The sequence below is a fragment of the Chroicocephalus ridibundus genome, chromosome 12 (genome assembly GCF_963924245.1).
Source record: "Chroicocephalus ridibundus chromosome 12, bChrRid1.1, whole genome shotgun sequence".
Classification (NCBI taxonomy): Eukaryota; Metazoa; Chordata; class Aves; order Charadriiformes; family Laridae; genus Chroicocephalus; species Chroicocephalus ridibundus.
Genome location: NC_086295.1, coordinates 1,191,969 through 1,217,681, shown reverse-complemented (window position 1 = coordinate 1,217,681; position 25,713 = coordinate 1,191,969). Strand labels below are relative to the sequence as shown.

Below are 25,713 nucleotides of genomic sequence, written 5' to 3'. Positions count from 1 at the left end.
TGCAGAAACCCATATCTGGTGTTTCAGAATTAATAAACAAATGAATAAAATCTGAGAACAAAGAGGAAATAAATCCCCAAACTAGTTTTCCCCACATCCATTTTCAGTACCCTGAAGCAAATTCCTTCCTGATCACTATCTCAGTGGAAAGTGAACTTGCAAATACCCTTATATAAGTATTTCCTTCATAAGGGTTATTTTTCCCGGTCAATAAGGCATGTTCAATGCCGGTCTGTCCCGTGACCAAGTTATCTTAGGCAGGATCTTGGCTGTGGCTTCTTTCATGATTTATGGCAGCTCGGATGGGTCAACAATAAATGCTTTGAAAATTCACACCCTTTTCATGCTTGGTCTGCAGGTTCCTGACTGAAGTTCCTGTTTTAATTCGGTTGAATCATGACATTTAATTTCCTGTATGTTTACTCTTCTTTCTATCAAGCGAAAGACAAACCCTAATGCTGCGTGTTGATGGAAAGACCTTACTTGCACTGGTTGTCAGTTGTGGGCTACATGCTTGTTATGTTATTTTTTTAAATTCATGCACAAGGCTACTCTCTTGCCTTGTGTGTTTAGAGATTTCAAAGAACGATTTATTGAGTAGGGTGCTAACGGAAAGTCAAGGTAAAATTCCTCACTTTTTCCAGACTTATCTGTGACCTGTACTGATCTCTCTGTAGCCATGGGGCTGTTGCACTGATGCACTGTTCTGCATCGCAGTGGCAATGGCACAGTTGGTGACGTGCTAAGGCAGTACAGTAATTGTAAAGCAACTTTGGATTAACGCATAGTTTTATCTCCTGACTTGCAAACCAGCCCAGATTTTTTAAACTAGAAAGAGTCTGGATCTCTCATTCCTCTCTGAAATGCAAATGGAAGCATTTGAATGAATGCTGGCACCAGCAGTGCCACCCAGTGTCAAGACCAGAAATCCCTTGCGTATGTCCCAGCTTGCACTGAATACAGGGGCAGTGGTCGCAACCCCAAAGTTGCTGTCTTCTCCGTGGCTGCGGTTATACCACCCCACACCAGGACTTCTGTGGTTCAAATGACCGTGTTGCCCAGCTGGCCATATACCTGTCTGTGGCAACCTCCTTAGACATCAAACAGCTGAAACTTTGGGTGGCCTGGGTTTTTGTTGTCCCCATAAGATGTGCCTGAACTTGAGCACTGGCAGAGCAAGCACCAGGCTTGCAGAAGAAATTAGGTCTTTTGCAAATGCTTAGTTACAGCCTGCAAGGACAAGGTAGTCCGCCATGATCTTTGGCCGTCTTAAAGAAAATGGTCTTACACATAAAGCTCAAGTCTTATAATGACTAAGGTTTAGGGGTGTATGGAACAGACTTCTTAGTGCAAGGACTGAAGTTTAGTGTGAAGAGACTCAAATGCCAGAGTGAGATAAATTAATTATGAGGAAGAAGGCTGTGTAGCTACAAAGAAAGCAATGAGAAAAAATTATTCCTAAAAATATTTTTGTTGAAGTTGGAAAGTATTTTGCATGGAAAAGGGGTTCTATTCATATCTGGGGCCTCTTTATCAGATGATAAAACATCTTTGTTTGCTCTCTTTGCCCTCGGTGTACAACTGCACATAAATACTAATCTGTGTATAATTACTGCTCTACATAACAAACCTTCGAATTTTCAGCCTTTCAGATAAGGCATCTAATTTTCTGTCTACATATCTACATGTGCACTTCTATTACTAGCACACCATCACAAGAAATGGGGAAGCAAGTCTGTATGTGGTTCTGTCCCCTGACATTTTAAATTTGGGCCATTAATCTTACTCACTAAAACGTTCAAGAATGTATCAGCCCCACCTCATTATATTCACCAATTAGTACTGTAAGATTTTCCATCCAACTTTTACATCAGTTGGTCTAATATTGCCCTATAACACTTGCTGTGTTTAAACAATGCTTAAGCCGTCATCAATACACCAACACTGTTGCTCCACTGTAGTAAGCAGAAATATTTCAGAATTTTAACACTTATTGTGGAAAGCCAAGAGTTGCTTCTAGATATCACTGAAATTTGCACAATAACTTATGTCCTTCTATCATCATAATTTCTGTCTTCACAGACAGTGAATAATTATTTTGTTAAATATATAGAGTATTCAGCTTCAACAATAAAATATTCAGATTTATTTTTACTAGCAGGGGATAAGATATTTTTTGCCTGGCTGATTCTAGGTCTTAAAAATTATACCAAAGGAGACCACTTTATGATCAGGAACAACACATAGTCAGAAAAAATAAAAAAAAAAAAGAATAGAACTTAAAAGGTGATTTTTAAGTTATCCTAAAATGTACAGCAACTGTGCAAGGGATTCTCCTTTGTTTTGTCTTTTCTCAGTGGTCTGTTCTGTTACTAGGTGTCTTAAGACACAGGAGCAGAACTCGTGAGTCCTGTGTGCTGGCTTATACTTCCTAATAGGAATTTTAAAAGTCCTCCTTCATCTGTTATAACAATTATTTTATTTCTTGATGAATTTTTCTCTGCCTGCCTCCTCTTAATGCATTGATGAAGAGATTGAAGGATTCATTTCAGACTGAATTTTTGTCCTGTTAACATGGAAAACACCAAAGGCTTGAATAAAAAATCAATTTTCTAATGAGAGGTGATTATTGTGCCAAAGCCCGCTCAAATAATTGCTCAGGATCATACAGTGCATTCCCCATATGTCTCAAGAAAGGGTGAAATAGACCAAATGGAGAAGCAACTTTCTTCTTTAAGATATTTTCTCTGGATGTTAGTCCTTCCTAGATTCATTGGTCTCTTCCGCTTTTCACCGTACCATCACTTCACTGGAATAATAGTCCCAAAATGGGGTGCTTCTAAAACATCCCCAGCATGGCACCAGGTAGACAGAGAGCTTTGCCTACTGCCAGTGAGATGTGTCTGCAAGTGCTGCCATCCATATACACTATACTTATATACTAGTACATAAGTAGCTGAAAGGGTAAAGCATACTAATACATGAATTGAGCAGCATAAGTCTAAACATCGTCTCGTATGCAGTATCTACCAAGACAAACATGATCACAAATCGCTATGACTCAAATTTAACTTCAGCTTTTCACCAAGATTCCTTGAAAAAGTTAATTTTACAACAGAGGAATTTATACTGCTCAGTATTTTCTGTTGCATACTGCCTTGATTAGAGCATTCCGTTAAGCTACAATAGTATATCTTTATAATAGAGGTGACTTTCCTTACCAGAAATAATGGAGTCATTCAAAACTTCCTCGTCCTGATAAAAAACAGAGTCTTCCTTGAGTTCTGAGTTCATGATCATGTTTTCTTTGTTCTCATCCGATTCTTTAACTGAGTTCCGTTTATTTTCTGAATCACTGCTGTAACTCAGTGAGTTCTCCTTTTCTTTGTTGCGCTCAATGCTAGATGTTCTGGGTGGACGGACATCCACTCTTTTTTTTGGAGAGCCTTTGCTTTCTCTTCCATGGAAGCTGTGGGTGGAAGGTGCACAGCCCGGTTTTTACAAAAGACTGTTTTTTTGCCATAGGAGGAACTTATCATTGTATGAGAATAAGCAGAATGTCCTGTAGCTCATAAAGGCCAGGGCAGAGAGTTCAACATGGGACGACACGGGATGGCATTCTCAAGACTGTGTTGAGAATGGCTAACACGGATCTACTTTCCTATCTCGGTACGGAAGGGTAGTGACTAATGTATTTCTTTGATATATAGCCACATGCTATACTGTACCGATTAAAAAAACCCACACAGCACGTCCTTCTAATATAAAACATACATGGCATGAAATATTACCATTCTGATATTTTATGATCATGACAAAGATTTAACAGGGCCTGGAAATAATATTCTATGAATCTATTCCCCATGACAATAGCTGTTATGGAATTGAGAAATGTTACCAACTTAACTCCAAAGCTCTCTGATGGAAAAGGTTATCTCTGTCCTCCTCTAATACACAGGAGAGCTTATAATAAAAACCAGACAAAGTACCCAATGTACTTCCACACAAGCATTTGTATTAAAAGTGGATACCGTATATGCTCATGTATAAGCCAAGAGACATATACTGAAATAGTAGCATTTCTCATCTGTGGAGTACTGATATTTAGAGCAGGATTTGCCTTAGGTACTCTAACATGGCATCTTGTGGAGAGATTTTCTTTTGCAATAGGTCAAGGATTATCAAATGATTCTGCCTGTTTGAAAACCTACTTCCGTGTCACAGTACCCTCCTTATAAAGGAAAATCATACTTTGAAGTAACTGCCAAATTAAGCACTTTAACCAGGGATGGATGTTCAAAGTAGTGACATCAAGAGGAAGGCAAACCCAAGCTGTATGGGTAGATAAAATTCTAATAACAGGTTAGGGACATTTACTAAGAAAAATGATGTAGTGGAATGACTGTCCGCATGCACCCAGAGAGCCGGGAGGCTGTACGTACCTGTCCTGCCGGTGTTTGGTGGCCAGAGCCCTGTGAAGTTCTTCAATGACTCTGCTGGGAGGTAAAGGCAGGTGGACGGCAGCCAGGTGAGGGGAACCGGTTGGTGTTGTTACCTGTCCTCTGACATGGGGATCCGAACTTTTCTGGCCAGAGGGATGGAAGAGGGCAGCTTGTCCTGAGATTTGGGAGGAACTAACAATGACATAATTCTTCAGGATGGTGGAAGGAGGAGATTTCATGACTGGGTCATCTATTTCGCTTCCTGCTGTCAAAACACGAGAGGGGAAGATGTTGTGTAACACTTTTATTTTTTTGCACACAGAGTCTGCACTGCAATTAATTTGTTGTGTTGAAGAGAGGAAAATGGTGATGTTTTGTTCTTGCTAGGAGGTAACTGGTTAAGCTGAGTAACTATCTGAATTCAAAAGGCTCATATTACACAGATCAGATCTCTGATCTAGAAAAATAGATGCCTCATCCATTTCCCCTCTTTCCCACAGTATCAGATTCTCCTTTTTCCGAGCCCACCGATATATTCTTGATTGCCAGTACAGTGCCTCCTAACCACCGATGGCTTGTGCTGCGGTGGCTTTCCAATCTAGCACTTTCTCTGCTGGACTCTGGCAGACTATATTAAAATTTATGCACTGTGGTTCTCAGTCAGGACAGAATGTACCAGTATCATTATTTGCTCCTCTGTGATTGCCGCACAGCTTAGACCTCTGTCTTTCATATGCCAGTTGAGGAAATGCCAAAATCATTATAATATGAGGATAATGTTTGCATAACAAAACTTGCCAAATGAAATCCAAATGAAAGATGTGGTATTGAGCACTAAGAAGAGAAAAGAAGGGTGGGGCAATGTAATCTTTTTTTACTCACAGATTCAGATATTTTTTATGCTGTGTAAGGATTTTATGAGAAATTAGACTTTGATATATACATTTCCCCAGCACCTGAGTCCAAAACACAGCGGACATTTCCCTGGATGTAAATTTCATAGTTTCACACTATTAAGATAACTGAACATCTGGCCTGAAAAAGATGCTGATTAGTTTTTCTGTTATGCAGTTCTCTTCCCCATGCCGCCTTCCCTTTTATCTCCATCCCAAGCCTCTGGCATATGGCGTTGTTTACACCAATAGCTCAGTCTGGGTGTAAAAAGCAATGCGAGTTCTTCATACAGAAGGGTATTTCTTTTCTCTTGTTGCCACCTAGTGTTTTAAACAGGAATTTAAACTGACACAGCTTGTACAGCTTTTGTACAAACTTACAGATTATTTTTACTTTTTTTCACTTACTTTTGAGATAAATCCTTCAGTTCCTAGCAGAGAAAAACTTCTGCTCAGGGCAGGAGATCCTGAAATACCCATGTAAAAAGGACTTGGTTCCTATTAGCACCAGTAACTCACTCTAGAAAACTGGAGAGGATGAAAATAGATTTGCTTATTAACTTCAGTTATTAAATATTTCCTCTCAGGCCTATCATCCTGCATAATGGTTACCAACTACTCTGGTACATGCCTTTTCTTAAGTTCACTGCTGGAAATCTGGTAAGGGTAGTGCTGGGTGTCTGGAGAGCAGAACTTCTGAGGGCAAGAGCAAAAGCCCAAGTGGGAAGGAGAGCTCCTGTAGCCATACCCAAAATCAAACATCACAAATTTTTTTGAGAGTGGCAACATTAAAGCCTGGTCTCATTTTCACATTTCTCCTTCAATGAGGAGAGTTACATCGATATTACAATCTTCTCTGTTATTCCAGGAAAGATCTAACTTACTATTTTCTTAATTTTTGGAAGGCATTTTTGCACATTTCTCTCCCTCAAAACCCAGAACTCTAACCAATGTGCAGAGCTTCCTTCATCTCTCTATGCATCCAGGCAACAGGGGTCAAGCTAGTCCAAAAGTTGCACTATCTAAAATCTGAAAACGTCTGAAAGCACAAGGGTGTTTCTTCAAGTGTCTAGGTGCCCAGTGAGCAATATCTTGGCAATGAGACACTTTCCCACCCTGGAGCTCTGCCTGTGCTGCTCGGGGTGGCTGCCGTGGCCGGGAGACAGCCAACCTCTGCTTAGCAAAGGTGTCTTTTCGGCACTCAAGGGGATTTTGATTATGTGCTACTGTGGAGATGCCCAGAGGACGTTTATGATTGATCATTGCCCATTGAATCATGGCCTGAGGGGATGAAAAAAAACACCTCTTAAGCCACGTCATACCGCTGCACAGTGAGAGAGGGTGTCCATGATTTCTCAGAGGAAGAACCCTGGGTTCAGCTCAACCCTAAAGCCGGAAGGGAGGAGACTTTGTTTTATCTTTATACCTGCTTGTTCCTGGAACAGGTCAGAGGCCAATTCTGTCCTCATTGCTGCTTGGGCCAATATTGAGAGTTTCCTTAGATCACACCTTATTTGTCCTAATGACAGCTGTTCTGTGAATAATCTTGCAAAGTGATGCCTTGGCACCTTGCCCTGTTCCCCCTCTCTCTGTGATTAATTGGTGCTTGGCTTATTCCTCACTCCTGTGCTAACAGCATCTCTAACATTGTTAAGGGGGGAAGAAATTAAACACAAAAGAGCTTTTCAACCTCTTCGTATTCCTTTTCTTTCGTGATCACTCTTTGTTTCTCTCTCCCCATACATTTGTATTCCCTTTCTGGCATTGACAGTGTTTGTTTAGTCTCAACGTACCACTGCCTCCGCATCCATACAAAAATAAACAAATGTATAATTGCTATTGATAAAGGGTCTGTAGTTACTGGAATCGTTGAGAAAACTAAGACTTGTTCTTTGTGGAAAATTTAGATGAGAATGAAATAACAAAACTCAAAGTATCTTGGATGTTAGAGGAAATACTTTGGTTAAGCAGCAAAATATCTAGACTCAAAAAGCTATGAAGTGCCTGGTGGAGCTGTAATCTTGTTACCCTCCATGGGGCATGTTTTCCAAATGGCCTGCATCTCACGCAGAGCATGGCCTTCTCGTCAGTTGAGCAAACTCAAAAGGGTATCATGGTTGTGCCTGTCCATGTTGCAGGGTGGAAGGGGCAGGGTAGAGCCTCACTCATAGCAAAGAATGTTGAAACAATCTGGACAGCCACTCCCAAGAAGCATTATGATAACCATTTTGAATCCAGCTCCCACTTAAACTCTTCTGGCTTTTAAGCATGGGCAAAATATGGATATTTTTCCATAGGAAACAAAGACTTGTAATTTTCCTCAAAAAGGCTGAAAACCAGTATTTTCTATGAACCCCAGGGGTCAGATCACAATGCCCTCTGATATTTTGCTTCCTGGCAACTTTGAAAACCCTATTCTTTGTGCCAATAGATGAGTGTGGATGCAAATCAGGGCTGAGATAATGGCTGCCACTTAAAAGTCTAAATATCCAACTGGTCTGACATGTAGATGTCAGGACTTGATTCGAATGTGCAATAAGGCCCTTTTAACTGCTTTTACCATATGTAGGGGCCCTAAAATCAGAACTAAAATCATACTCACTTTAACACTCTTGCTGCAGTGCCAGAATGTTGGAAAACGTAACAACATTGGCAACACACTAGAAAATCAGGCCCAGGGGAATTGCTCTTGAAACATTCAATGAAGTCTGGCCCGAAGGATTGCTTTGTAGGAGCCAGGTGGATCACTTGTGCGTGTTCTGTGTAACTAGACCAGATTTCATAGTTCTACATTAGACCTACCCTAGAGAGTAAACCCTTCAGACAGAAACCTCTACAGAACTATTGACTTGGACCTGGTTTGGGCTGTTGTACTGTCATACAGCGGGAGTCCAGCTAATGAAAACATTTAAATCTTCTTTGTCTTTTATGACATATCAATAGAGCATCTGATTCAGCAGATGTTTGCAGTTGGTTTGATTTGTTTTACATGTGTTTAGTGCAATAGAGACACAACAAATAATCCCCTGAGAGATTCAAATAAATATGGGAAGTACAAAGATCAGAGTGTTGTTATCAGATAACCAGACCACTCCGGTTGAAATATGGAAATCATTCACAGCAGTTTGCGGCAATAGGCTTAACAAAGAATGTAACAAAAAAAATTCTATATAGTGCTATGTAGGCAAACAACATGCAAGGGGTGGGAAAGTCTGTACTGCCCAGTAGTGACTGACCTGTTATGCTCTTTGTGATTTTGGAGATTGCCTTAGGTGGTGGAGCTGGGAGCAGCGGAGGGCTGGGAAGCTGTGCTGAGTTTCTTTCTGTCTGTTTCTGGGGGGAATCTGTGGATTCAGATACAAGTAAGGCTTGTGGACTGTCTTCAGATGCTGGCAGGCTGGCATCTTCTAATTCTTCTGTGGGTGCTGAAGGTTTCTTGGCTAGTAGGAAGATGAGTAAAATTAATGGAACACGAATTTAATAATGACAGGCCAGGGGACAATGCCAGGAACATTCAAAAAAACAGAACACATGGCACACAGCTAGAAGCACTTCTTTTCCATAGTGAAGATGATTACTCTGTGAAATAGCCAACCAGCCAAGACAGGTAAAGAATAAAATTATGAGGATATTGAAGAAATGTTAGTTTTGATGTTCCTGAGAAAACTGCTGAGCTTCCCTTACTTCCCCTAAAGCCTTTTTCTGTTTTTATTTTTTTGGGGTTTTTTTGTTTGGTTGGTTTTGGTTTTTTGTTTTTTTTTTTTAATAAAGAAGGCAGCAAGACAAAGCAACTTTTGAGAACTGCAATGAATTTTCTTACAGCATGCAGCTGCAGTGGCAGAGTTACTGAATGAGTAGTTGTCTGTGCTAGGAACATGCAGCCGAAGGGCAATGAGTATCAAACTGGTAACATTACATGAAAGCTGACGTTCCAATTGTTTGTTGCACACACTTATTTTCATAATTTAATTTTTATCTTATTTAACACATGACTTCAGCTCGCATCCCAAGTCTCTTACTGCACCTGACTGCAGAACTGTTGTGTCTTTCCTGAGGTTAAAGTTGATAACCAAGAAAAGACTGCCATTAAAAAGATTTGCCAGTGGATCTCAGAAACTAGTGTGGAACAGAGAATGGGTAAAGTACTTAAGAAAAACTTCAATCACCAAGCCTTCATTTGAGATGGTGAAGCAGTGTTCATTTCAGGATTGTCTCCTGAAAGATGGGAAAAACACTTAGCTCTTAAAGTTAGTGCAGGCTGAATCACTGAGCAGTTCACCAAATTGACCTGGCTGTGATGAGAGCACGGGGGAATAGATCCAGAAAGGCATGAAGCTGAAGCAGGACATAGGGGAAATTTCAGCGATAAAGTCCAAAATTAACATCTTTGAATACTGCTCAGACACCAGCTGACTCAAACAGTGCTTAAACTCACAGAGTGCCTCAGTGACGTTCACACTCTGTTACGTCTCCTGATCTCTGCCTTGGCATACGTGGGGACCCACGGGGAGGCTTGAGCCTGACTCTAATGCAGGACCCCAGCCACAGCCAGGCTCTCACCAAACTGCACTTCCAGCCACTACAGGCTCAGTGGTAGCCATAAGGGTTATTTTTCTGACCCTAGCAAGTGAAGCAGTCATCCAAATGGGCAGATTGGTGTTTAAGTATCTCCTCACTATGAGAAAGGTCCAAACTGCTTGGGCTGGGTAAATGGCAAATCTCACTCCTTTTAGCATTCTGGATTGTCTAAACAAAGTATCTTTCCTTCCAAACCATTCTAGGCCATCTCCTAAAAACACAAAGCAGTGGGCACCCACTGCTGCCACGTCACAAATCTTTTCTTGGCTCGGTCATACGTCTTGTTTGGAATACAAATTCTCTGTATTAACGAACATTCAGCAGCCTTGTGTTCACAGTGGATGGGGAGGCACCAGAGCACTTAAGCAGTTGGAAACAATAGCATTGGCAAGATAATAGCATTTAATTTGTTGACAAACAGATTAATGAGTATGCCTAGAAGATGAGGAATGAGTATTTATCATTCAAAGACAGGGAAGTAGAATAAATATGAATCCTTAACAGGAATTCTTGTGACATTTGGCTTGATAGGAAAGCTGCCATATGTGATAGTTGCCTGAATTACAGAAGGAAATAATTATCTTTAAAATATACTTCGAGGGAAATGCTTTGTTCCAGGCTGGCATCACTTTGTATTTTTTTGCCTACTGCATAGAAGACAAAATGTGTAATAGAGGAAGAGAAAAATTAAGTCACTAACGGGTTACGTTACAGAAAGATCAAGAGCTCCAGTAGGTGTTAGTAGCTTGGCAGGAAAATTAGTCAGATTTCAGCACAATCCCCTGAGTGGAGCGATACTTTCTTCTGGCAGTAACTTCACTGAAATCAGTAGACCTCCCCATGACATGAAGTGCTGTTTGGCATGGATGCAGAGTAGCAGTCACAGTAGGACCTTTCCTTTAAAGAAGGTGGATCCAAAACACACTCGTCCTCAGTCAAACAGATTTTTTTGTTTCTGAACTCCATCCTGTTCAGAGAGTGGTATCACAAAAACAAACTGGCGTTGTGCACTCTTGTCTAAAAATGTCCATTTTACATTCCCTGCAAAAAATGGTTTGCTTCTGTTTTTTTTTCTGTGGTTATTTCTGGTAACAGCAGCACATGTTTGACTTGGTCTGAAGGCAGACCTGAGTCTTGACTATACAAACCTATTAACAACTTTCATACTGCAGAGTGAATATTATCCTGCTGAAAATATTCCAAGTGCTCAGCACTAGACTCCTTGCCAGAGTGACTAATTATTCATGGGGTGCCACTTGTCGAAATGCCACTAGGTAGAAATCCTCCCCTTGGGACTGCCCCCAGCCCATGGGCTGGGTTAGGTGGGAAAAACTGCCCTTTCTGCCTAGGCTCTTCTTTTGCCGTGTATTATCCAAACATGAAGTCTACAAATATTTCCTTTTGTTTCCTCCTCTTCCCCTCCCTGGCCTTCATCCCACATCCTCAAGATGAAATATGACATATTGGGTATAAAGCAAATATATTCATTTTGTTTCTAGCTGGTGAAATATTCACATGAATTTGTGGAAAGACACCTACTGCACTGGGCCTGGACTGAGCCCAAGGACAAACATTATAATGAACTCAACATTATAACAAACTTAGCAGTACACACTGACAATTTTGAAGAGCTTTCCCACACAAAGAATTCCTTAAGGCAGACTCACTAGAGGCAGGAATGGTAAAAGGCACAGACAGGGATAAATTAGCACAGAAAGACTAGATCAACAATAATTATTTTAAAAGCTGGAGGCCACCGATGAAGGAGGTAGGAAGATTTCCAACAAATAAGAGTGAAGTCTCGCAGACCAGGGAGACAGGAGAAGGTAATCCCACTGTTATTTTTTGGAACCTGGAGAAATTACACCTCAAAAAATGGAGGAAAATATATACAGAAGAGTTGTTCTAAGAACAGGGAAATGAATGGGTTTTGCCTCAATTAATTTTTAGGGTGATACAAAAGCAAACAGAGCCCTAGAGTTTGAAGAGAAAGGAAAACAGCACCGAGGCCTGTATCAATAGAAGCTGTCTATGTCCGTTTCTCTATTTTGTCTCTATTTTAAGAGACAAAAAAGAAAGAGGATAAATCTTTAGAAGCCATATAGAGTCCTTTGGGATATTTTGCGATGAAATGACACAGGTAGTTGAGATGAAGAAGGTGATGGAAAGGTGTTGCTAAGCTTACAAAAAAATCCTTGTGATGAGCAAACATGACAAGACATACTTTTTGGGAGGCAGAAGAGTTCCTGTTGTCAAAGGAATTAAGAGTGGAGTGGAGCTAGAAATGGGCCAAAAGAGCAATATTATATAAAAGCAAAACAGCAAAAGGGGAAAAAAATTGCATGGGTCATGGGAATGGAAAGGACAGGAGGAAAAGGAAGTGGGGAAGGATAAAGCAAAGAAATGGAAAACCCTTCAGAGAAAGATTTCTAGTCTGAGCTCCTGAGGCAGGGTGAGGGCACAAGCAGGCAGCGCCGCTGAGCAAACCCCGGCAGATAGGGGTGGGCTTGGTGAGAGTGGCTGGGGGCTAAACATTGACCGGAGGGAATGGGCAGGAAGATCCATAATCATTACATGGCACTCCACAAACAAGGATACAGCATTATCTCTGCAGCTTTGCATTTCTTGGTTGCCAGGAGGTGAACAGAAACCCTCCAGCTGCTGGGTTGTGCCTGGCTGCTCTGGTCCCAAGGAACTGCTGTCACGGACGAGCTCTGCTGGAGCATGGTTGCATGAAAGGAGCTTGGTTTAGCTTATTTGTGCTCCTGGTATTGAACTTCGCTTGTATTTGCAGCATGTCATAGACAGAGCGATGAACTGGACAGTGTAGCCTGTGTATTGACATTGTTCTCCCGAGCCAGGAGGTTTCAGGCTTGGCACAGAAATTTAAGAAATGTTTTTAAGAGAAGCATGGTTCATCTTCACAGCAGTCACTGCTAATACCAAAGGGGCACTATGCCAAGACTGAATCGTCTCGTAATCCAACTAATCCCATTACGCCAAGCTTTGTGTAGTCCCCCAGGTTGGTAGCAGTCTCAAAAATCACCGTTTTTAAGTATGGGTATGGGCTGAGCTGAACAAGGTGCTCTGACCCTCTAATGCACTGACATATTTGACACCTCATAAAACAGCTCAGCAGAAATATTTTTTTAACATTTTATAATTTTTTGCAAGCATTTTATATGCTATACCTGCATCTTCTTTCAGCTCATCCGAATGCAGCTCCTCATCAAGCGAGGTCACATTTGTTGTGGCTGCTGTTGTACTCTCTTGCTGCACCTCTTCTGAGGCAAGCGCCTGGCACACAGGAGCTGGAGGGTCACTCTGTGTTGCTCTTGTGGCATCATCACCAGTGCAGGCTTTGCCTTCGGTATCTAAAAAACCAAATCATTTAATCTTAACTAAAGCACGAGCAGTGAAAGCCGAAACTCCCTGCTATTCTCTTGGGAAGTCTCAAGGCTGATAGTGCTCAGGGGACGGAGATTTGTCTTAGAGCAGCACCTGATTTCTAACAGTGCTGAGCATCTGTAATGCAAAACTTGTGGAGACCAGCCCATCTGGATACTACTATCCACCCAGACTCCTCAACGAGGCACCTTTTTCTGTGGGCATCCAGCAGCCTGGGCAAATGGCCGCTGTGCGTGTACAGGAAGGCTGCTGTACCCTGGGAGGCCCTGCTCTGTGGGAGATGAGCACAAGCGTGGGGAATCAGAGGGCTCGGGGAGGAGGCAGTTCTTTGCACAAGCAGAGCTCATGGTGCAGCGCCTGCACAAGCTGGTCTGTCGTGTCTGAGTTGTGTCAAGCTCCGCGCACTACACACTGCATCCAGCTGCCCCAGCAGTAACGCCAGAGCCTCGCCGGAGACAAGCCTGCTAATATTCCCTACCATGCTGCAGGTCTTGAGCATAGCTCTAGTTACTTAGCTTTGAAAAGCGTGTCCTGTGTGATTGAGCTGATCAGAAATTCAAATCCCTCTTCATGCAGACCTAGAAACTGCTCCCTTTGCTTACTCTTACAGATTTTTGTGCCAGTGATCCCTGCAGCTGTACGCATCTTGATGACTGAAGCTTTTCTAGTATTCTCCTATTCAGGCAAGAGTCCTCAGAATACAAACTATCCTTTTACTTCACGACTCCCTCAGAATTTACAAGATCTACATCACTGTCGCAAACTAAAGCCATTACTTCCCGCTCTAGCCAGCGCCCCACGCTGGTGGACGTGCCTGCTGTCCCCCCCGACCTCCGCGGTTGTACTGCTCAGCCCTGGGCACTCCTCTCTGGAATCTCCAGACAGGGCTATGCTTTCTTGCAATGTTATCATGACAAGTTTCTTGAACGTTGATTTAAAATAGCCAACATTCACAGCTACTCCTTTTTAATACTCTTTGGACAATCTGCAGAGTAATTTATTATGCTTTTGGGTAAGGGTATCAGATTTTGGCCCAGAGATGCTGCGGAAGGGATGCAGTATTTTTGTACGCTGAGCTCACTCAGTCTGCCTCATAATCACGTTTGGTGAAAAGTTACTGTTCTTAAAATAGCCCCTGCAGTAGCACAGTTGCTATGATACAGGGAAGGGGAGGGGGAAAAAGTTCATTGCCTACATTTCAGCTCATTGTGAAGGCGGCCTATACATAATCATCGGTGTATTACCAGCTGCCTGCGTTATTTGACAGGCAGCCCGCATCCCTCAGTGCTGTAAGTACAGCTACCTCTGACCAGTTTTGTGCTCACAATGGGGACAAATGCTGGGGGAAGCTCCCTAAATGTTTTCAAGGTAACTCTGCTTTGCACATTCCTCACATCCTTCGGAAAGGCAAGCTGCAGAACAGCTGTGCCACAATGAAACCGCAGTCAGAGGCATCAGTTCCTTCAGATCCCGCCCGACGGAAAGTGTAATGACTAATGAAGTAATGACAAGCAGAAGACAGCCCTGTTGAAGAGTTTCTGTTGAGGAGTGTCTGAGACTCACAACAGTGATGTTCCTGGTAGGAAATGATCCGCTCGTGCTTAGATCAAAGTGGATGTGCTGCTTCGATTGGTAGTGGGTCCCAACGCCTTATTTTAGAGATAGTTCAGGGACAGGAGAAAGCACAGACCTTAGATCCACCGGAAAGGAAAGCAGCAGAGTCTCCTGGGTATTGCAAGGTGATCGTAGCTGGGAATGAATCCCACTGTATGCCAGACCCTGGTCCCTGGAACCTCCTCCAGGGTGCAAGTGGTTCCCTGAGTGAAGCTGTGTGTCAGGTTCAGGAGTTTCCCAGGGGCAGAGCTGGGGAGCAGAGGAGGGCGGAAGGGCTGTGCCGCCGCGCGGTGAGCCTGGCCAGCTGGGGCTGGGGGTTGTGTGAGGAGACAGGGTGACATAACCTGGTGGGATGACTCATCTCCAAAGCAGGGACGCTGCAGTTCCACCCTGGGCTGCTCGCAGATTGGTGCGGATTCTGCGCTAGCTCTGTGGTTTGCTTGGAGCCAAACAGCCTAGTGCAAAATGCTGCGTGACAGACCCTGTGCTACGGGACTGGAGTGTGACACAGCTGTTGTAAATGCATGAAGCAGATTTGGAGATTTCTCAGGCTAGAGCTTCATCCCAGTTTGGGCTATTTATGAAAGTGAGCAGGAATGAGGTCCCTGGAAGTGGAGAAGAGCCTGATGAATTAGAGGGATTTTAGGATTTATGGTAGTCTTTTAGCATAGTATTGCTGCTTTGGCAATTGCAACTTACTGCATAAAGGAGGACTTAGCCTTGAAACTGCTGCCGCTTCAGCTCAGTCCAAGTAGGGCACTAATCATTTACTGAGAATTATTTGGGTCAATTTTTGATTCCAACTAATAAGCCGCTTCTCCTAATAATGTACTAAAGTAACCCTGGAGATTCACGACACTCTATAAAGGAAAATAGCTTGCAGGTGGCTGCAGTGTCCTTCAAGTGACTGTCAGCCATTCTCTCCTGTCTGGGCCGCAGGGCGGTACTGAGCACTTGTGCCATGTGTGTGGGAGCGGTAGGCGACTTCACTGCAGGCAGGTGAGCAGTCTGTGTGCACCTGCCTCTGTGGAAGCGCAGCTTGTCATCACTTCTCAGGGGGCTATATGTATTTATTTAAACTATTTTAATCTTGTTAAAATGATCTTGCAATTTAGCATCACCTGTTTATCTCCCAGACAGTTCTTTGTGCATACCAGAGGTTTATTGATTCATTATTATTACCTTTTAATGTGCTCTACAGAAGTTTTATTTTACTGTGCTTTGGCAAAGCTCTAGATACCCATGTCTTCAAATTCATAGCTTGCAGGGATCTTCCGTACTTCTAACAGACAGAAATGGGGTGTGTAGTGTCTATCCTGTAGTGCTAACAGTCTAATAGGGCAAGTAATTATCTAGAATCATAAGAGACACAAAGAGTTCAATGGACAGAATTAAAAATGAACTTTCTAAAAACTTCCAATTTAGAATAAACTCGTGGTTTGATAGATTTTTTTTTTAACTTGAACATAAAGCTCATATTAAAATATATCCCAAAAGTAATATGAAAATAGCTTTACTGCAATGAAAAAAATCCTCTTTAAAATGCTCTTTTTCTAACTCTTCAGTTGCTCGATTACGCTCCAGCAAAATATCACTGACTATTGTCCCACAGGCTATTTATAGGCATGGCATTTGTTTTATACAAAGAAGCTCAATTATTAGTTTCAAAGAACCTAATTTCTATCTGTCGGATTGGTCAAACTCAAAAGGCCAATCTTTCTTCATGATGGTACTTTCTGCTATAAAGTTTTCAAAGTAAAGATGAATTTATTTGTTTTATCTCTGTTTAGGTGGGAATGGCAATTGGGATGTTGTCCATAACATTGGGAGCTCACTTGATCGTGCAGAAATAGTCACCTCAATGTCTGTCTTCCTTGAGCATCTGTTGGGGCTTTTACAGAACCACCGGCCTTTGTGCGTATTTCTGGCACTTTACCAGCTTTCATTCAGTGAATTCTGCTGAACCTGGTTTGTACTCAGGGAAGCTTTAAAATGACACTACCAAATGCTTCACTTTTCTATGTGAATGAAAAACAGGCAGAATAGTCACAAACTTGGTTTACCAGAAAGACAGCTGGAAACATCAGATTAGTATCATTTTATGAGATTTGGATTCATGGGTTGTACATGTTAGCTGAATGCATCTGGATGTTTAAGTTCGTATTTATACCAACTTTAGCAGACTTTCTTGGCAGTAGGGTTTAGCCAGGTTTCGAGCAATTGCATGAAACATACATACCAGCTCAGACTTGCACCATGTATAAATCAAGGGAAGATGGAGTTGCATTCAAGATGGTAAAACATCAAAAATTAAACTGCATGGATTGACTGCAGCAGGGAAGAATTTGAAGAAAGACATGCTTAATGCAGATACTGAATTTTTCTCTCTGATTGGATTGAAGGTTTTCCTTTTATTAGTTTGATTGTTAGGTTTCTTCTTTTGCAATCGTGTTTCCTATTGTCCTGAAAAAGACTCCGATAAAAAGGATGAAGAATTTTTACTTACCTTGTTCCATCATCTCCAGAAGGCCTTTCTTAATGAGTTCATCCCGACCTTGTCGTGCTGCCATCTTCTTCTCCAGCACTGCATGTAGTGGCATAACACAGCACCAGTTAACAGAGTATTCATATAACGGAGTGAGAAAGATGCAATGTGGAAGTTCCCTCTAGTCTCAACTATTGTGTGCTTGGAAAGAACTGCAGGGATTTTGTTTTGGGGAGCACGGACTGGTCAGCCTGTTTGTGCATTTTCCTTTGTTAAAAGAGCTGTAAAATCAGCCACATGTACAGCTGAGATTTATGATCTAACCTGCTGTCTGATCACACCGAGTGCAGTGTAACGGGGATATTAGAGCCTTCATGCTGTTTAATATAGCCCATTGGAGCTGCCTCAGGAAGCGGCGTCCTTTACTGCGACACTGCGCTGGATATCAGGGCAAGTGCAGGGAATTGCTCCATCCTATTTTAGGAAAAGGCGAGTGAGTTTGTCTCCTGGGACATCCCTGGAGACCAGCGAGAGCATGCAGTGCTGTGTGCTGGGCTCCTTCCCCGCAGAGACAGCTGCTTCAGGGAAGGCATTTTACGTGCTCTAGCTCCCTTCTGTCACTTTTCATAATGTTACTGTGACCTATATAATCTTCACCCCAAATAAAAGGGGTGATGATACTTGGGGCCATACACGTAGCCTGTTTTGGAGAAGAGACAGCCCATGAAAAGCAGACTGTGTTGAGTCTTGTGCTTCCCTCTTGTATTTTGACCTTTTCTTCTAAATGTACTATATTGTATTATATAGGAAGTCAGCCTATGTGGGCTCTTTCTAGCCTTAAACATCATTAATTTGTAATGTGCTGAAATCTCTGAATTAGGTTTAGATCAGGTCACCATTAGCATTTTCTAGGTAAGCAAATTTCGGCCAAGCTAAGCTTTGCTCTGTGCAGCATCACTCTTGTTCTCATCCTACCTGCAGATGTCTGCTTTAGCTTCTCGTTTTTCTTTTTCCGCCACTTCCATGGTTTGAAGATCCTGCCCAGTGTTGCCAGTTTGCTGTTCCTCCTCACTGGTGGAGTTCGAATCCCTGAGACCAAGTAGTCAGAACGCATTGCAGGGGACTGCTCCATCTCATCTGAGAGGGGAAGAGAGAGGAAAGCCAGCTGTTGAACAGAATGCTTCAGCGTAGTCTTAAAAAGGGGAGGCAAATGGAGGCTCACCAGCTAACAAGCATTAGGTCTAGTCACCAGGGTAAGCAAGCTTTCTGTATGAAAGGAAGTCTCTGCATCGCTGGAGCCAGCGGCCAGCCTGAGGGACCCCAGTCAGAGTCTGGGGTCAGTGTTCAGTCTCCCCGTGCCAGCCCGGTGCTTCCTAGCAGCGGCTCTCCTGGTGCTGGTCTTGCACAGTGCCTGTCTGGATGCCAAAAGTTTCAGTATCTCCACTCCTGCCGTACCTCGTGGATTAATGGGGGCTGTTAGGCCACAGAGAGGGGGATGTGCTGAATTTGTACACCCTGTGCTTTATTCCGTCGCTCTCCTACCTTTGTCCGTGCCTGGTACTCACCAAGGTAACGGTGTTGCTCTGCCTCCCAAGGGCTGCGTGTGACTGCGTTACAGCCTTCTGAAACACGGAGCGCTGAGAGCTCCCAATAGCTCTAATAGGCGCAATAGAAATTTAACACATCTGTAAATTGTAAATCAGGCCCATGCGGCCTCCAGTTAATCATGTAAATGTAATGTTCATTTAGAAAAATTTAGACCTTTATGAAAAGCTGAGAGGAAGTGTGAGAAAGCTCAGGCCCCTTCTGAATTCCCAGCTTCCAGTTCTGTTCTCAGGCCACAGGATATTGCTGCCTTTTAAATGAACTCTTTTCACATAAGCTAACGCAGAACACTCTGATTTGTGTGAGCTAATGCTAATCTTTTATATAAGAATAGTTTGTTTGATATGTGCTATGTAAGTAAAATCTATCGTGCAAATTTATTCCTTGAGGAAGCTAAAGGGAAAATTCTTTCCCTTTTGTCCAGCCAAGCCACAGGAATTCAGAGATAATGCTTCGCTGGAAAAGCAATTTAGGTATTTTTAATATTTTGTCTTGAAAATATGCTGTAAGTTTGGCGTATAGACAAGTCTTGCACAAAACAATGCATACTGACTATTCACAGTTGTGTGCTAGCCCGTACCATGGAAGGAAGTAGCACAGTTCCATAAATGGGGTTATTGATGGCTTTACTGAGATTCGTATTTGAGCACCAACACAGTGATTGTTAAAAGAGAAGCTGCCATCAGTCATCAGACATGTTACATGAATAAAAACTGAACGACAATTTGTATTTTATTTTTTTTTTCAACAATCAGCTATGATTTAAATGAGCAATGTGGAGCTATGAACATATGTATGTTTCCAGGTAATTTCTCTCTGGGACAACAGCATTTATCATAAATTGCTTTATGACTGCAAGATAAAAACTCTACAGCCTCTTCTAGGCTTTGTTTTTAAGTTAACAGGGTGAAAATGCTTAAATCACAGCATGGAGGTGGGGATTTCCAAGTAAACAGGAAACAATTTTTGGAAGATTATTAAACACAGCAGGGGAATGAACACATTCCTCCTCTTCCATTTAATTTTGAAAATACTGGTAATAGAGATGAATCATTCAGTGAAGGCAAACTAAAAACTTGGCCACGTGAACTACCAGAACAGAGAAAAGGCTGTAACAATTCCCCCCTCTCCGCCTTGTGCATGCCCAGTGAATTTGTCTTTCTGTGTACTGAATTTAGAGCATCTTTTGTCTCATTCCACAGGCTTTATCTTGGCATTTAATTTACAAGAGATTTAAAATTTATGTAAAAATACATTTTTGCCTTTGAAAGAATGGTGTCTATGCAAGGGGCTATTTAAGCTTTACAGTTTGGAGGTCAATATTGAGAGCAGAAACTAGCAATGAGCCTAGCACAGAAGGAGGGCAGTCGCCTACAGACCACAGCTGGAGTGCCAAGATATCATGCTCCTTTCCTAGTTGGGTATTAAAAAATGAGAAGTATCGCAGAAATAACCTTTGAAGAAGTAGAGCTGCTCTTGATTACAGAGATGGCAACGAGAATGGAAAATGGCAGAGCAGATCTGCTATAAATTTGCTATTATGATTACTTTAAAGCTGTAAGAGGGGCCTCAGAAAATAGCATCTGGCCATTTCTTGTGACATCCCTTGAATGGGAATGGAAACATTCACAAAATTAGCTCATCTCCAAAGAGCTGTAGATCAGACTGTAAATCAGACCCTTGTCCCTGGAAGCTACAACGGAGTAGGACAGTCTCAGTTCGGCCGTCCCTGGTCCTTGCTTGTGAGACTGCACTGCTGCTCAAGCACTTCCTGCCAGCCCAGGAATTTCTCAAGCGTGCAAGTGAAGCTTAAATAAGGAGCTGATTTAAAGCAGTATCTTGGCAAGTTACTGATCCTACTGCAATTCATTCAGGATGTAGATGTCTGCAAAGTGGTTTAGGCATCATCCACATGTCTTGTTTAATACTGGTAGCATGAGATCATTTTACCTTTTTTGCCGGATGGCAGGGGATGTAGACAGAACCAGGAGTCAGTCAAACCCAAGCCTATGTGTGTCTAGCAGCATTTACTGTCCCAGATATCCCCCTGTGAAAGGGAATGGGGAGATACTGCCAAGGCACTAAGAATTCCCTAAGTGCCCTGTACTTTCTACCAGCCCTGTCAACCGGGTTTCTTCCATCCCCTTCTGCCCTCTTGGGTGTGGAAATGTACGGATTTTATGCCTTAGACTTTGGTTACAGATTAAATACAGATAGAAATCAAATGTCAAAGAAGGAATAGTAGCTAAAACAAATGTTCCGGTGGAGGTTTTCGTGGGCTTTTAAAATTTATTAATGCTTCTCGTGGGGTACAGACAGTTCTTAAGCAAATGGTTTTATCACCTGGTACATTCTCACCATATGCAGTTCCTACACAGTGCGTTTGGAGAGATGGACACAAATAAAAATAGATAGAGACACAGTAAGACAGATGTCCTGAAGTCATAAATAACAAGGAAATGGTCTCACTAGCAATAAGAATCACAAGAAAGCCCTTGGAGCTTCTCATTTCCAGTCAGTTCATTTTTTTCTTGGTTGTGGGTTGGCTGCTTGGGAGATAAGAAGTTGACAGCACAAAAAGCAGTTCCCACGTACAGCAATGAATACTGAAGGACAAGGCACGCCTAAATATCAACCAGTTCCTGCAGCCAACAAGCTGCCAAGACTTGCCAACCCTCCAACCACTCTGTGAAATATTCAGCACATTTTTTTAATCTGCAGTCAATATTTTAATTATGCTAACTGTTCTGTGGAATAGTGCAGTTATTTCTCCCAGAGCCTGATAGCCTGAGGCCAGGCCACGCAGTTACATAGGGGATGTCTGCAAAATAGAAACAGCCGAGAGCCAAATCAAGACTCTCCAAATCAGCAGGGAGAAATGAGCAACAGCTCAACTAGCTGTGTAATGTAGAAGGATGAGAGGCAGTCGTTATACAGGGTCAAGCAAGCACAAGCTTAACCCACAGCCCAGCAGCCGAACCCTACCCAACACAGAGAGGCCGGGCTCTGCTTGGCCATCGCTGCTGAGACAGACCAATTGGTCCCGCACTGTCCCACAAGGAGACAGTCATCAGCCCTGTGGGGCCAGAGGATTTTGCTCTGACTGAAGCTTTTTGGCTGCTTATACCAAAATTACTTTCAAGTCCCTGCTGTGCCCTATTGAGGGCAAAGTCTTCTGTGCTGGAGCTCCAGGTCCAAACCAAACTCCTCATCTGTCACACAGTTGTCATCTGCTCTCTGTGTGTCAAAGGGGTGGGAATGAATGTGGCTGTGCTGCTGGGCAAGTGCCTTATCCAGCGCTGGCTGGAGTAAGTTCTAGAGCTCCTAATGGTGGCCAAGGGTGCGATGTCTGAGACATCCCGAATCAGTGAGGGGAGAGGTCCTGACCTGATGGCTGTTACCCTGCAGTGCCGCTCTGGGCTGCAGAGTAAACCAGGCAACAGAGAAGGAGGAAGCAAACCATAATATTCATTACAGGGTCTGACTCCTCAGAAAGTCTGAGCATCTGCAGCTTCTGTTTACATCAGCAGCACTTCTGGTTGATCAGCATTTCTGAAAAATGTCCCACTGCTTTCTTCTCTAAAATATTGTGGTGACTTCTTTTCCTCTTAGTCTCTTCTCTAGAGGAATCATGCATGGATCGTGCAGTTTTTCTGCACGTTGAAGCTTTCCCATTTACAGATGTCGTGTCCTGACTCTATCCCATCCAACCTCCCACAGAAGTGGGGCAGGAGCAGGGAAAATTTGTGTCCTGGATGTGTGATGGAAGAGTGCCTTAATGCCTGCACATAGCCTTCACTGATACAGCAGATGGTTTTGGTGCTGAGACAGCCACGTCTGGGTGATAACAGTGTTGTGAAGTCAGGCACTGGGTTTAGTCGGCTAGGTCTGTCTTCTTGGGCTTCTCATGACGAGCCAAAGTGTCTGTAGCTTGACGCCTGGGTTGCTGCTGGCAGCGAGTGCTGGCTGCGCTCGGCAGGCTGCTGTGTGGCAGTGGGGAACACCAGGAGCGCAGAGCCGAGTTACGCTGCCCTTGCCACGGGGAGAGGCTGTGAGAGACGTGGGATGCCCTCCCATGAATACGCAAATTGCAGCAATAAGTTTATGGGAAGATGAAGGATGCTTCATCTTCCAGAATTTTAATGTTCTGGGAGTTTGGTAACTTAAATTCATGGTAATGGAAGTTGTGCCTTGCTAAATCCTCTGTGTATGCTGGTAGGAGAAGGACCACTGAAAGATCTGCAACCTGCAGGCAGTTTAAAAATAACACAGCAGACAAGAGCTGCAGGCAAATCTGTAAGGCAGGCGTGCTCTGTTTTCTGATGAATTGGTTTGTAATGCAGCTCTGCATGTTCTCCCTGTTACTGTCATTGCATTTGTCTTTGCAACTCAGATACAGAGTTAAAAAAGGAAAAAAAGGTTCCCTTTGGTCCACTCTGAGGGTAGAGACAGTGAGTGGAATCAAAATGACCTATTTGGCTTTTGGGATAGAGGTGCCTTTACCACTGCTAACATTCAGTGCTGCCTAGAATTGGTGTCTACCCCTGAAAAGGACGTTAAGGAGGATGTCACAGGGAGAGCTCAGCGTTTAAAGGGTTCGTGTCTGCTGCTGCTCAGTCCCCAGTCACGCAAGCCAGCCATTCGTGAGGGTAGCCAAGAAATGGCGCTTCTCTACAAAGGGTGCTCTGTACAGAGGGTACTTCTCAGCCAGTGAGAGAAACCTGCAGGGGAAAGAAGGCAGAAAGGTTGCCTTGGTTTTAGAGTATCCTCATCTTTAGGTAGGAGAATTAGCAGCAGGAACAAACCCCTTTTTCCTTAGTTTAGCGTCCTAAAAGAGGAAGAACTGATGACAATGATTGAATCTGCAGGATAGGGGTAAATTGTTTGTGTCTAGGAGCCTTTGAACACTTCTGTTATGTTCCAGAGAAGCAGGATTCAAACCAAAGAGCTTTTTTCTTGCGCTAGTTAGATGTTTCCTGTGATGGAGCTCTTCCTTGTTCTAAAAATATTTTGTCACCTGCATTTCTGCAGCCATGCTCTCTTTCTTGACTGACTTTGAAAGAAAACTGCAGTGGAATGTTCCAGTTTGAAGTTTCCATTTCAGCTTTTTGAACACACAGTATTTTGATTTTTACAATTTTGAATGACTGCTAGAAATTAGAAGTTAAAATTAGAGATGAGAAAAAAGCTTTTTATGAACCTGAAATGTATTTAATTTTTGAAGGACTTTTTGTTTGAAGCTCTGAATGTTTCAATGTTGGTTTGGGTTGGTTTGGAGAAATTTACACAGAATCCTTTGTAAAACAGAAAACCTGGTTCCTAACGGTTTAGTTATTCAGAAAAGGCAAGGTACCTGTAGTACATTATTGAATGTAATCATAAGCTAATTTTGGATGCACAGCTGCTGATGTGACACAGATTATTGCTCTGACACATCATATCTGTTACACCAGAAAAATACTGAAACAAAGTAGGGAAAATTACAGAAAATTCAGGCATTTACCTGTCCAAATGTTTAGGTTTTGTATGGTCAACAGTGCAGGTAAAAATGGCTTAAATTCTCATCTTTTTGTTAGCAAAATTGTAATCCTTTATGTTCATGATTTCCCGCCTTGGATTTCATCTCACCCAATAGTTTAACCTCATGAGGAAGCAGACGGATAGTGGGCCAGGCCCATCCACACCATACCCGCGGCATTCATCGAGTTACCTTGGGGGAGAACCTGGCACAGTAAATTTGTGCAGACTTCAGACTCATGGAGATACATGGAGGCAGGGTGAAAATACGAAGATAAATGGCAGAATGACAAAGGGGAATAGAGTCCTTTATGAGCTCTGTATCCAAAACAGCTCTGGGTTCAGCTTCCACGGAGTACAGGCTGTTCTTGGGCTGTATCACCTTTCTTTTAGCCGGCTGGTATGAATCCTGATCTGGCTTTTGTACCTCCCTGCATGAAAATGCAGGTTACTGTGCTTTCCTTTCTACCTTTCGTGTGGTCTCCAGAGTCTGAGCTTCCGTTTTCACTTCATGCTCAAATGTTTGCCATGTATCCTTGTTCTATAATTTCCACTGCTCTTTAGTATGTTAAATTACGATTTAACATTTTTCTTTAATTGAAGGAGGAAAAAAACCCCCAAAACATAATTTGTGGGTGGTAGGAGGGGGCTGTGCTTGCCAGGGGAGTTTATTTCCATTCTGTCATGTTGAGCCTCCCTTCAAAGTATTTGGATTTTAAAACCAGCTTTAGCTGAAATGAACAGGGAAACAGATTATACCTATCAAAGGAAAGAAAGCAGGGAAGTGGCAACTTCAGCTAAATCTCTTAGATAAAAATACGCCTTATATGCTTGAGATTTGTGATTTCTTCCAGAAAATGTTCCTTCAGGAAGTTGACATATCACCTAACAGCATTACCGCCATATGAGCCAAGGTGCAAAGAAATTAATCAGGAACGTTTCATGCTTTTGGATCATTGTGTCAAGTCCCAGTAGCACCTTCTGTGATTTACAATGCACAGTCTGACGTTAGCAATTCATTAACAAAATAAGTTTTTCGGTGTTTGCGTAAAGGAACCCACAACATGCTTTACCTGGATAAGGAAGAACTAAATAACAGTTAGAAAATGAGACTAATGAAGGATTGCTGTATAATCACAGTAACTTCAGTTACTCGAGCCTGTGCAATATA

General features: G+C 42.6%; 1 protein-coding gene across 3 annotated transcripts in view; it reads right to left on the bottom strand.

The window, feature by feature from the left end:
* The window catches only part of PHACTR3 (phosphatase and actin regulator 3), a 111,756-nt gene that overhangs the window by 34,067 nt on the left and 51,976 nt on the right, over nucleotides 1–25,713 (bottom strand). For 2 of the 3 annotated variants that reach the window (XM_063349660.1, XM_063349662.1), the window contains exons 2-7: nucleotides 18,396–18,557; nucleotides 17,442–17,519; nucleotides 13,105–13,287; nucleotides 8,572–8,775; nucleotides 4,443–4,707; nucleotides 3,222–3,469 (exon numbers count right to left, since the gene is read on the bottom strand). In XM_063349660.1, coding sequence (XP_063205730.1) covers nucleotides 3,222–3,469; nucleotides 4,443–4,707; nucleotides 8,572–8,775; nucleotides 13,105–13,287; nucleotides 17,442–17,519; nucleotides 18,396–18,557 — 1,140 coding nt within the window. The remainder of the gene's footprint in view (nucleotides 1–3,221; nucleotides 3,470–4,442; nucleotides 4,708–8,571; nucleotides 8,776–13,104; nucleotides 13,288–17,441; nucleotides 17,520–18,395; nucleotides 18,558–25,713) is intronic. The other variant, XM_063349661.1, reaches the window with a different exon arrangement.